The sequence below is a fragment of the Dipteris shenzhenensis genome, chromosome 21 (genome assembly GCF_047967505.1).
Source record: "Dipteris shenzhenensis isolate YYH24624 ecotype China chromosome 21, Dip_SZ_1.0, whole genome shotgun sequence".
NCBI classification, from domain to species: domain Eukaryota; kingdom Viridiplantae; phylum Streptophyta; class Polypodiopsida; order Gleicheniales; family Dipteridaceae; genus Dipteris; species Dipteris shenzhenensis.
Window position 1 is genome coordinate 26,585,094 of NC_141616.1, and position 13,200 is coordinate 26,598,293.

Sequence of the window (13,200 nt, forward strand, 5' to 3'; positions counted from 1 at the left end):
TACCTTTTCAAATGAAGGTGGCAACGAGATAGACTACCAAATATACTCTTACATGAACAATGGATGTTCACTACAATTAGGTACATAGCACATAGAATGTGGGAAGTATGTTGCAGACTACTTGAGAAAGAGACCTATAGAGAGCACTAGCAAGTAATGGCTAATGAGATTTTAATCTCTTGAAATTTCCATTGATTGGCCTTTTTCAGATTACTATGAAGGTTTAAAGTTCTATAACCTTCTAGATTAAACTACAACCAATCAAGTTGGATTTCTCTCTAAAGTTCATTGACCTTTCATATGTAAGAGAAGCTTCTATATTTAGATGGACTATTTTTAGTTGACTAGCAATGCTTTTGACAAAATTAATAGAACTTGCAAGTTTTGGCAAAGGGCTAATAGAATAGTATAGAATAAAAGTAATATGTCTATATGAAAGAATCACAAGGAGAATCTTCTATAACAAATAAATGAAACTCTAGTACCTAGAGATTAATTTCATTGGTAAAAAATTCTAATACAAGCTTTAACTATAAGGAAAAACCTCTATAAAGAGAATGAAATGAGAAAATCCTCTATAGGAAACAAAAGGAGAACACAACCCATCTTTTTTTGTAATAAACATAAGTTTCCACAAATGGCCTCTGTGTGTGTGAAGAGAGAGACAAATGGCCTCTCTGTGTGTGGTGCGCACGTGTGTGTGTGTGTGTGTGTGTGTGTGTGTGTGTGTGTACGCATGCACGTATACGTGTACGTGTGAGTATGCGAGCGTGCGCATGCGCGTGTGTCTACGTGTGCGGGCATAAACATGTATGTATGTATGTATGACCACCTACACTAAAAACTGGAGCATTCATGCAAAGATCTATCGAGTTTTTAGGCTTTTGGAAATGGCAACTTCTGTATGCAAGCAGCAACTTCTGTACCGCACGGTGTTTTGCAACATGCGTGACACCCATAATGGGAACCCAAAATGAAAAAACAGAGACATTGCAAATGGAATGAGAATAGAAGACAAAATGCCAATTTTACCAATGAACAAAATGAGAATCAGCCCCAAGTTAACGGCATTCGGCACCAAGTCCATATTTCTCAATACTCAAATGTAGCAAGTGCAAAGCACGTGGACAATGATGTGGTTTGATTATGAAGCAAGCAATCACATGTCACATTAAAAAGAATGGTTTACAGGATTGCATCTCAACAAAAATACAACGGAGAATGCAATCATGGGTGATAATACCCTGCACCAGTTATTTGTAATCCTTGCAAGAGAAGAGACCTGCATGATGCCCCAGATATAGGTGACTGGTTCTTGGCTATATACATTCGACCCCAATAAATTCTGCCCAAATTGGCCTACCCCATTTTGAAAGCAGCCTGCCCTTTATACAAAGGGCCTATGCGTGCTGAAATCAGCATCAAAACTATTAGTAAAGGAGTTGCATATGTCTGTCTTTATTGTTCCATGTCTCATCCTAAGTCTATAAATGCATAGCAGTCATAAGGAAACCTAGGCAGCAGAGTAGAATACATAAAATGTATGCCGCAACCTAGATAACCAACTCTGAACTTTTAAAAAGTCCAAAGTTCTGGATTATAACAGCTTCCCCAATACCAGTAAAATATGTGGCCTGAACCACCTTCTATTCATTCCAAACCTCTGCATAAAACTTTCAAATAATTTTGAATGGCACAGTACATACACAGATAGAAAACCAAGCAATGGCTACTATTGCTAATCAAGAGACAATAATAGTCTCTATATATCTAAACAGTCCTAAAAAGCCACTTTATGCATTGGCAGCACAGAGATGCAATTCACATCTTTCTTCCCCCTTGGGGCGCTTGGGCTTAGCACACTACAGCATTAGAAATGTGGATTCGTTCTTTCTTTTGAACACGTTCTTTAGCACTTTAGCAACCTCAATGGAATTGAATGCTCTCCCTAGTGAGAGACACAGATCGAGCGGTGTCAACCCATCCTGCAAAGAGCCACACACACAATAGATACAGAAGCCTTGTTCCTCCACCATGTGTCACAATCCAAGAAAAGAATTAAGCCTTTACTCGTTTTTTTGTTTGCTGTTTGTACTGTGTGTACATTAAAGAAAATATTCTCCTGAAATAAAAAGGAGGCCTAGAATTCTGTGAGTTTCAACTTTCAAGGATCTTAGAAGTAGCCAACCTTATTCACGAGGGTCTTATCAGCACCAAAATCAAGTAAAAGCTTAACAATGTCTGGCCTTCCAGTCAGAACAGCAAGATGCAATGGTGCCCATCCATACTGCAAGTTTATTCGTCATTATCAAAGAAAACTACCACTTGGTTTAAGAAAAGCATTACTAGAAAAAGAAGTGGGGATGTAAACCAAGGCATTAGAAAAAGAGATTAACCTTATCAGAAGAGTTCACATCAACCCCACGATCAATGAATGACTGTACCAGCTTCATAGATCCTGTTTGAATACTATAATGTAACAGGCTAGCCCCGTGCTGATATCAAAGAGAAACTCGTAAGGTTCTAAGACATTAAAAACTGCCCACAGGCAGTTTGACTATTAAATAACAGCAATTCCAAATTATTAACATGCTGGCCTTTACAGGCTGTCATGGGATAGGAAGAATCCACACGCGCAAAATGAAAATCTAGCTACAAAATCCTTAGTACATCTTCGCACATGCATGGCACAAGCAAAATGACGAAGCATTAAAGCTCTTTTTTTTCCTTTTAATTTACTTTCATGGCACAAGCAAATCCAAATAACAGTCTTAACTCACAATAACCTTACAACATGCACTCAAAGATCGAGGCATCACCCTAGTACTTCTAACTGTGGTCGTACAATCTATGGCCTCTTATACATAAAGAGGTGATCAATCCTTTTATATACTTCACCAATTCATTGAACTACAGTTGCATATGTACTACCACTTCTTATGGAGCCAATCCACTAACTACATCCCACAAGATCCTCAAACATATGTAAATCGATTTATGACATCTTTCCACGGTGTCCTCATCACTATATCGTCCAATCACTATTTGATGTAAAAACTATGCAGAACATGATAAGTAAACAGCCCTAGTCTTCATGCTTGTTACATTGGCACCTAAATCTGTTCATGCTTGTTGCACTGGTATCTGAACAGGCTAACTTTTAATTAAGGGAAGAGACTTTGAAATTTTTATAAAGAGAGGAAGAACCCATTTTTCCTTGGCATCATGTTATCTGTTTCATTGCAATTGCCCCTTTGCTCCCCAACAAATGCATCCTCCTTATAAAGGAACTCACTCCATCACATCAGGATCCACTCATCGGATGGCAGTTTTCTCTTCACACAAAAATTGCAAGACGATTACCAGAAACTACCATGAACAGATTTGACTGAACTTTGAGGTGCTGGTGAAGCAAAGAAGACGTGGGCTGGTCTACATCAAGGCATTTGAACTACATAAAACACTTCTCCAAACAAGTAAGATTCTCTTCCCTTCCGTTCTCTTCCCCATTAGTTGATTTGTTGTTTTTTTGGCATTCCTAGAGGTCAACCTTCAGCATTATTCCATTGCACAGTTCCAATTCCAGTGAAAATCTGGAATCTACAGCAAAAAATCATTAATGATTAGTGAGAACTACAGATGTAGCCTTCAACCACCCAATCGTCAAAATTGGTAGCAATGTTGGGATAATCCTCATTGTGGACTAAGGTTTGAAGGGGGGGTTAATGCCATGATTGTCATGACTAGCTTTTGGTGAGATAATTCAGCCATGCAAGTGGCACTGCATGAAATAACAATGTGAATGCATGGTGCATGCAATCACGTGTGGCTGGCCAATCAGTATGTGAGGTTTCACGATTTATGGAGACATGGTGGTGCTTAAGATCCCTTTCCCTATGCGCGGTGGCTTGTTCGTTATCTTGGTTGTTCCTCATGAGAGTCCGCTCACTGTGTCGGGGTTTGCAGTAGCTCATAGTCGAGTGTCATCAGCTAGCTGGGCTGTAGGGTCCTGTAGCTAATGAGTCAATTTTGTAAGCAGGTACCAACTTGGATGGGCTACGCTAGGAGTCCTTTAATATAAAATCTTTTTGTTGTCTCTACTACATTGCCGAATCTTCTTGCAAGTGTTTCTATTTCATGGTGATACGAGAGAAAGTGCAATCAGTGAAACTGTCACGGGCATCTACACAACCGTGGCCATGCTAGCTTGTGCCAACGCAGGCAGCCAGGTCAACAGCCACACAAGCGTCCATACAGCCACTCAGGCAGCCCTGCGTAATCAGCAATCAGCAAACAGTGAACGCCACGGCATCGCAGGTCAAAAAATGCAGAGTTGACTTTTTGGTCAAAAAGTTTTGGTCGACGTTGGCTTTTGAACTGACCTGGTCAACGGTCGGAGTTGACCAGCCGACCAAGGTCAACGGTCGGCATTGACCAAGTCGGCCAGGCTGACCTATCAGCCTATAAAAGGGCACCCTTTGCCCTCATTCTTCATCCACTCCTCAGGCCTTCAAGCCTTCAGAGCAGCACAGTCAACAGGCCTCCCCGCAGCAGACCAGCAGGGTAGCCTCAGCTTCTTCAAGGATCTAGTGAGGATTCACCTCCTCTAGGTAGTCTAGTCTTCCAGTTTTACAGTGAGGGTTTCAGCCCCTTCATATAGTTGTATTCAGCCCTTTGGGCATTCATTATTCAATTGTATCTATATTCCTCTTCGGAGGTCCACTACATTCTCTCCCTGTGATTCTCTCACTCACATCCACAGCATCACTTTGTGTATTGAGTGCATCATCTTGCAGTTGCAGTTAGTATTGAGCAAGAGAGAGAGTGAGGATAGTCTATCTCCCGCTACAGAAACGTTGAATTAATCTCAATGTTGTGCTCAGTTCAAAGTCTCTAAGGTCATTTTCAGGAGGTTGCAAATGGCTTCTCGCATGCCTCTTCCTAGCGTGGAGAAAGTGGGAACTTGGATGGGACTAGCTATCCCATCTGGAAGGTAAAGCTATGCAGTCACTTGGTTGCACAGCTCATATAGGAGATCACCAAAGGAACTAACGTGAAGCCCAAGGACGTGACAGATCCAATATAAGAGTCGTGACACCAGCGGATCTGGTAGATGTGCGAGATTGGACACAAAGAGATGTGGATGACTTTCCATGACAATCAGCACCACTATATATTTGGTCATACCCCATGTAGCACGAGATACACTGGCTCACTCTCTCTCCTGCTCAGTACTGATTGAGCTGTGGAAACGATGCACTCAATACGTTGGATGTGAGTGAGAGAATATAGCAGGCCTCCGAAGAGGAAATATATAACTAAATGTATGAATGCCCAAAGGGCTGAATATAATTGTATGAAGGGATGAAACCCTCACTACAAAATTGTAATGGAAACTAGAACTGTGTGAATCCTCACTGATGATCCCTGTAGGCCAAGGGCTACCCTGCTTTTGCTGAGCACTGAAGGCCCAGAAGTGGATGAGAAATGAGGGACCAATCGACTGCCTTTTATAGGCCCCCTTGGGCCTGGAAATGGCCGACTCAGGCTACTGCTGCACCAACTAAAGGTCTTCTGGTACACCGACTTGCTGCTGGGCCCCGACCTGCCACGTGGCTGCTGACGTCAATCCATGACGTGGTGCTTGTGCTGACATCACCGCGCTATTGCCTGCCTGCATCGCTGTCTGTACTTGGGTCTGCCCTGGGTTGTACAGCAGTCCACGTGGCTACCTGTTGATGTGGCTGGCTGCATGGCAATCAACATGGCTTCTTGTGTGGCTGTTGCTACGATGGCTGCCTGCGTGGCAGTCCAGCATGTCCACGAGCTTGCGGATGCCCGTGACACCCCACTCCAGCTTGCGAATATGGTGACAAAGGTCTAGAAGAGATCTTAAAGGATCTTTATGAAACAAACAACACATCACGCATCCTTCCCCTCCATAATCTATTGTTCAGTATGAGGACAGGGACAGATCTATGACCATCTCACTAAGGTGAAGGTTGTGAGGGACCAATTGGCTACAATTAGGCACAAAGTGGACACAAGTTGGCCATGCTTGTACTAGGCTCTCTCCTCGAAAGCTTCAAAGGGATCATGATAACAGGACAACGGTCTACTCCAATGACATTTGAAGAGCTTGGGCCTTAGCTGCTCTAGAAGGAAGCTCGAGAGAAGCAATACAACACAAATGTGGTGACAAGGCCTTCCTTGCAAGAGGGAAAGACAGTAGGAGTAAGCCCGACAAAGGCAAGCCCAAGGATGCTAGCGACTCGAAGGAAAACAAGTTAAAGCACAGTGGGGACAACAAAGAAGGAATCGGGATCCAAAGTGTTTCTACTGCCACAACCTAGTTTACGTTGAAAAAATAACACCAAAGAGGAAGGCAAGCAACAAATCCAAAGAAGAGTCAAAGTCAGAATTCAGCAAATGTTACAAAAGAGGAGCTCTTCCTAGTCATAGAGAAATACTCACCTCATGCAGTGAGTGAGGACATTGATGGCTAGTCTGTTGATAGCGGCACCTCGAGACACATGTCCAACAACAAGAATTGGTTCAAGGTGCTACAATCTGTACATCTAGATTCTAACTGTAGAAGACAACAGGAATTGCTTAGTAGAGGGGTTGGGAGCATTCCATTCACCACAGATTCAGGTGAGGTACTTACAAAAGGTTCTCTATGTGCCCGATCTATGCAAAAATCTGCTTTTGGTTAGATAAGTCACAAAGAACAAGATGAACACAAAATTTGTTGCCAAAGAAGACTTGATCCAATCGAAGGATACGTGGCACAAGGATGGAGAAACATGGGTTGTTCGAGGTCAGGGCATTGTGGGACCACGTGGATGGAGACAATTCAAAGTTGTGGCACGAGATTTTGGGCACATCAACTACGAGACATTGTAGACAGTGGAAAGGTCTGCCAACCTTGCATGAAGGCCAAGCAACACTCAGTGGAATTCTCGAAGGAGGCTACACGCCAAGCCAATGTTCGGTTGGAGTAGGTTCATTCTGACATATGTGAGAATATGTCTACCACATCATTCTCCGGAGCTAGGTATTATCTCACTTTTATTGATGATTTCAATGAATGACGTGGGTCTGTTGTTGGAAATATTATAATATGAAGGTGTGGCCAATGTATTAATTAGGGGGGTTATGAAACCTTTTCCTTCTAAGGTTTCTTTCCCCTATCCACAATTAGTAGTCGAGTTTAGTTTTGTGTGAATTTTAACCCTAGTCTAGGTTAACCTAGGTTTGTACGGTTTTGTCATGTTGACATCCCTTTGTAACTTCATTCTTGCAACTTCATTTCAATAGAGCTCCATGTTTTTTCTTGCTCCACCATCTCCACCTCTTGCATTGCTATCAAAGCCTCCCCGTGATTCTGCCCTACACTCCCCCCATCTCTCGTATTTTGGAGCATTCTTGCTGTTTTCGGGGCACTCTACATTATATCGGTGCTGATATACCTTTAAAATCTGCTCTGCAGCCTCAGTTCTGGTTTTGACCTGCTGTGCTCCAGCTTTTTGGCTGTTTTCCACTTCTGCAGGAGTTAGGGTTTTCAGACACGCTGCCTACAACCTCAAAAGCACTCGTGCCAGCCAGGCCCTGCTGCTGGAGGCCATTTCTGCAGCTTTTCTCCAGATTTTGGACTGTGCGCAGCTATTCAGTGCTGTCCATGCAGTTGCAACCTGCTGCAAACTCATTTCAAAGCAAGCAGCACCCATTTCAAGGTCATACTAACTGTGTAACAGCTGTATCTGCCTGCTGCTGTCATCTGGATGCCTTTGGAGCTGTTTTGTTCAAGGAGTCTACAGCAAACAGTGCACTTTTGGGGCAGTTTTTGATTCTGCACAGATCTTACTCTGAAGCTACCTAAACAGAGGTCAAAAACCCTGCTTTTGTTCAGGCTTTCTAGCTTCATTCTTTTTTGGTACTTTTGCTGTAGAAATCAGAGAAGCACTATAGTGTTTTTTACCTGTTCCATCAGTTCAGTCCTTTCAGTTCTAAACTGCTACAGTCACAAAGCATTTGCCTCGCCAAGCATTGGCTTGTGGAACAATGATTTTTGTTGGTTCAGTATAATTCACAGCACATAAAATTTTTTAGGGCTTTTTATCTCTGAAGATGGCTCAAAATCAGAAAATCAAAATCTGGGACAAGAGGATCAATTGGATGGGACCAATTATTCCTCGTGGAGTTTTATGGTAAAGAATATTACAAACACAATCTTTGGCCCATCCAAGAGATGCAGTCCTTGCGTCTAGTACACCTCAGCAAGGAGGTAATCCCCCTGATACACATGCGGTAAGCTGAGGTGAGGCCAACTACACTTGCTGCTCCTACTCAGGATCAGAGATCTCCAAGCTTTGTCACTCGTTGGCTTGGTTCATCATACCTCACATCCGTTCTTATTCAATGTCAAATCATTCCACTAAGGAATCTTAGGACGGTTTTCTTGATAGTCATCTTCTGTCCTACAACTCTGAATTCTTTGCCAGAGTCTTATTTGCCTTTTCATACTTCTATATGGCTAGTAGTACAGTCCACTCACTTTCATAAAAAAAAAACCCTGAAAAGAAGAGGAAATGCCATTATTGCAAGACGCCTGGATAGCACATCAATAAATGTACGTAGAGGTTAGAGAAAGAAAGGAAAGAGAAGGAAGCCCAATGACAGTATCAGTTCATCATATGCAAACAAGGGTAGTCCTTTAGCAGACTTTGTGGGTGAATATTGATCCTTTGTTGTCTGCAGTTATGATGCCTAGTGTGATGCCAATCATAAGGTTGCCTCACTCAGTCTGAGTGACGCTCCAGCTGCAGTTTGAACTTTGATAGTGAGGCTTCCGGGCAGATTACTTCAAAGAAGAATTTGTTTACATATTTACAACCTGCTCCAGTTGGCAAGACGGTGTCTTGTGCCAACAATTCTTCATACCCTATGAAGGAAGTTGGGAGGATTTTGTTGTCATCAATTGATGGGAATAGAAAACCCAAGTTGGACTACCTTAAGGCGTTTGGTTGCACAACCTATGCACGTATACCTAGTCAATTTGAAAAGCAAGCTGAATGATAAGGCCATTAAGTGCATTTTTGTTGGCTACATGTAACATGCAACGATAATCTGATTGTGTAATTCGTAGCAAGACATTCTTTAAACCTTTAGCAAGGAATTAGCGTAATCCACCATACAGAGAGAAAGGAGATGAGGGTAGAGAGAGAGTAGAGTCGACAACCAATTGGATCCCTGTACCCACTAAGGACTCCCTCCCCCAATCAGGGGAGAATTTGCTTCATACTTGAAGAACTGAGAAATACAAAGAACACTCTTCGAGAGAGCACAGAAACGCGCTTCTAAAGAGCTCACTATGTACACGTATAGCAAACCACCCAAAGACCTGAGAGGCAATGCCGACCAATACCAAGACCTTGATGCTGTCCACACTGACGATGTAGGGCGCTTCTGCAAGGTAAGGGAGAGGCTTGTGCTGTCCACCGGAATGCAGAGTTACTGCGTGAGTGAGAGAGTGAAATCTAGGAGTGATAGATCCTAGAAGAGAGCTGAGATATGACTGAAGTATAGAGCTGAGAGTGAGCTGTGTAAAACTGTTAAAGATAACTGAAAATAGCTGCTGAAACAGACCCCAAACCTTACTCCGTTCGCTGTCCCGACTCCCCGTCTAATGCGATGCATGAACACCTTCCCAGAGGGCTGAACTGATGCCAAAAGCTGAGGCTGGTCAGAGGGCCACTGGGGGTGAGTGTCAGACTGTTCAGAGGGGGCAGAGGAGGAGCTGTAGGAGGCTGAAGTGCTGGGACAACTGAATGAGAAATGAGGCAAGGGGCTCCCCCTTAAATAGGGGGCTGGGGCTGAGCCAACCTGCCCTAAACAGGCCGACTTCTAGTCGGCTGTTTAGGGCTGGCTTTGCAGCCCTTTTCCCCATAAATTCCCACCTTCGGTGGAGGGCAGGGAAGCCTATATAAGCAGCCCATTCCCCTTCATATGTTCCAGCCCTGAGGGGGCCCAGAAGGGCTCCTATCCTAGGCTGGACCTAGACCTATCACTAAACCTAAGATGGAAACACTAACCTACTGTTCTCCAATGGGTACTAGTCAACAAGAACTGATCTTCTTACTTGACCTAAGGCTCAGAGACTAACTTACGTAGCTTGTGCCTGACTGTCCCTGGACAAAGGCTCACAAAGGGATCACAGCAATTTGAACACGAAGTGCTCCTGCGAGCTTCCCCTCCCCCCCTCGCCGTTAGCCCTACCTCCCCCTAGCTCCCCCCTCGCCGCGACCACCTCCACCCCTCCCCCTCCGCCCTCGACCCCGTCCCCCCTCCCCCCCCCCCGCCGGCCACCTCGCTGCCCCTCGCCTCACCTCCGCTCCTTCCCACCCCCCCGCTCCAACCCGCCCCCTCGCCTCCGCTCCATCCCGCCCCCCTCCTCCAACCCGCCCCCTCGCCTCCACTCCAACCCGCCCCTCGCCCCCGCTCCAACCCGCCCCTCGCCGCCGCTCCAACCCGCCCCCTCCGCTCCAACCCGCCTCGCCCTTGCCTCGCCTCCGCTCCAACCCACCCCTTCGCCTTCGCTCCAACCCGCCCCCTCCGCTCCAACCCGCCCTCGCCCTCGCCTCGCCTCCGCTCCAACCCGCCCTCGCTGCTCCCTCGCCATCCACCCCGCTCCAACCCGTCCCCTCGCTGCTCTTTCACCCCCTCGCTTCACCCGCCCCCGCCTCATTCCGCTCTCCCCGCCCCCCGCTTCACCCCTCCACCCCCGCCATTCCAACCCCGCCCCCCCCCGCCCTCCCGCGCCCTTCCGTACTCCCCGCACCCCGCAGCCTTCACCCCGCCCTCCGTTTCGACCCCCCCGTCCCCTCACTTCGCCTCGCCCGCCTCACCCCCAGGCTCCACATCCCGCTTCATCCCCTTCTTGGGTGGCAGCCTGTTTTTCCTCATCGGAAGCTTGCAGTTAGTCTTGGCGGTATGGCGGCCCCCTGCCCGGATCCGGAGGCCCAGTCGGACCCTCCCTCTCCAGATGCCTACCGCGTTATTCTGACAGAGCAACAATAATCTCGTGTTCAGGAGGTAGCCATTGACTTTGCTCGTACCTCTGTTTACGGTAGAGTCATTGGACACTCCCCCTCCAGGTCTACCATCAGGGACTGGCTCCAGTCCACTCTCCTGCTAGAGGATGGCCATATTGAGGAGGTGGCCCTTATGGGAAGGGGCATCTTCTGGCTCAAACTCTCCAATGAGAAAGCTGCGAGCAATCTGATTGCCGGTTCCCCCACATCGGTGGATGGGAAGATCATCATGATAGTCCCGTGGTACCGTGGTTTCAGCGCAGCGGATTTCGATGTTCGGTTCCGTATACCTCGCCACCCAGTGACACTAGTTTTTCCAGGGCTTGCTACTGAGCTGCGGCCGATTGTCAGGGACTTGGGCTCCCATTTTGGCTGGGTTATGCACAACACCTTTGCCGACGCGGTGACCACGGCAGGAGCTCCCCGAGTCCGTGTGGCTGTGGCGGATCCTGCGACTCTCCCTGCAGTGATCGAGATTGTGACAGGTGCCGGCAGCATCACCCAGAGCATGATAGTCACCGGACAGCCAGGTCAGTGCCTGCGGTGCCACGGCTTTGGGCACTTGGCGGCTGCTTGTCCACGCTTCGCCAGCTCGTCTCGACCATCCCCGCCCCCGCCCCCTCCGCCCCCACCCCCCCCCCGGACAGCCACGTCAGGAGGAGCCGAGGCAGTCGGAGCCTGGTCCAGAGGTAGTGGGCGGTTGGACCGAGGTTCGAAGGAAAAGAGGAAAGAACAAGAAGATTTCGGATAAAGGCAAGGAGGCAGAGGTTACCCTTCCTGCAGCAGCACTCCAGAGACCTGACAGGCAGTTGCCCCAGGGACCTGGGAGAGCTTCTTCTTCGACGGCAGCCCGCCCTCCACAGCCTCAGATCCTCCTCTCTCCCACCCCCCAGCCTTCTCCCCAGTTTCCCCCCCCTTCGCCCGACCCGCAGTTTCAGCCCCCGCCTCCTCCTCCTCAGTCTCCTCCTCCTCCCCCTCAGCCCCAGTTCCAGATGCATCCCCATCCCCCTCCCCCCCCTGTCCCCCTCGCCTCTCCTACAGAGTTAGCTGCACCGTCGGCTTTCCAGCCGAGTGCAGCCCCCGCTCCACCTCCTCCACCTTCTCCGCCAGTCGCCTCCGTGGAGCCCGAGTCGCCTATCCCGCAGCCTCCTCCCCCTCCCCCCCCGATGGCAGGACACCCGGAGTCTATACCACCAGTGGAGCAGGCTTCCCTTCCCGCTAGCCCCTCAGTGGCAGACTCAGCTGGGTCTCAGCTCCAGGAGAGAGAGCTTCCTCGAGACTTTTACAGATCTGGCCCCTGGGACTACCTGGATGTGGCCGACCTTGGGACCTTCCCGGCTTGTCTCGACATTAGTATCTTCCTGCTCCGCAAAGGGGCGGATGGGAAGATTGCTGCCTTGGCTCCCAGGGATGGCCCTAGCTTCGCTTTCACGTTCCTCAGCGATGGCACCGAGACCTGGACAGACGACTCGGTCTGGGAGGCTCTCAGAGAGCAGACACACGCCCAGATTTGCTCTTGGATACGCCCATCCGGTGGGCAGCTCCTCGAGACTCAGTGGTCCGAGGGCGATGTGCGCTTGCGGTGGCGTTGCGCTGCCAAACGTTTCCGACTGATTGTGATCCTCAGACCCCCCCTGTCATGGCCTCTTCCCCAAGATGTCAGAGCTTGGTCCCAACAGAAACTCCGAACCTTCTACGGGATGACCACTTCAGAGATCTCGAGCTGGCTCGAGAAAGCATTTGCTCATGGCACCAGAGGCCTCTCGCCATTGCTGAAGGTGTTGAAGAACGGGCAGGACGACCCCGTCTCCCCCTCCAAACCTTCTCATAAGCGGCAGCGCCTCCACTCCGATATGTCTGATTCTTCTTCGACTTCGACCGCGAGCAGACAGCTGTTCGCAGCCCCCCATCCCTCTCCATGAGCCTACACCTTGTATCCTGGAATGTGAACGGGTTTCACTCTTCGGGCACCCGTGGTCCCAGGAAGCTCATTTTGCGACAGGAACTTCAGCCTGCAGTGATTGGTCGATTGGATGTACTTTTGCTCCAGGAGCACAAGCTTTCTGCGGCTCATTCCCGTAGCTGCGGGAAGGTTCTCCCTGGACGC

The 13,200-nt window shown here is 47.9% G+C and overlaps 1 protein-coding gene across 1 annotated transcript in view; it reads right to left on the reverse strand.

The window, feature by feature from the left end:
* Positions 1–1,204: 1,204 nt before the first annotated feature.
* LOC147888693 (uncharacterized) overlaps positions 1,205–13,200 on the reverse strand; it is an 80,850-nt gene continuing 68,854 nt past the window's right edge. The window contains exons 6-8 of the mRNA XM_087392690.1: positions 2,397–2,495; positions 2,189–2,287; positions 1,205–1,985 (exon numbers count right to left, since the gene is read on the reverse strand). Of these exons, the coding sequence (XP_087248816.1) occupies positions 1,863–1,985; positions 2,189–2,287; positions 2,397–2,495 (321 nt within the window). The 3' untranslated portion in view covers positions 1,205–1,862. The remainder of the gene's footprint in view (positions 1,986–2,188; positions 2,288–2,396; positions 2,496–13,200) is intronic.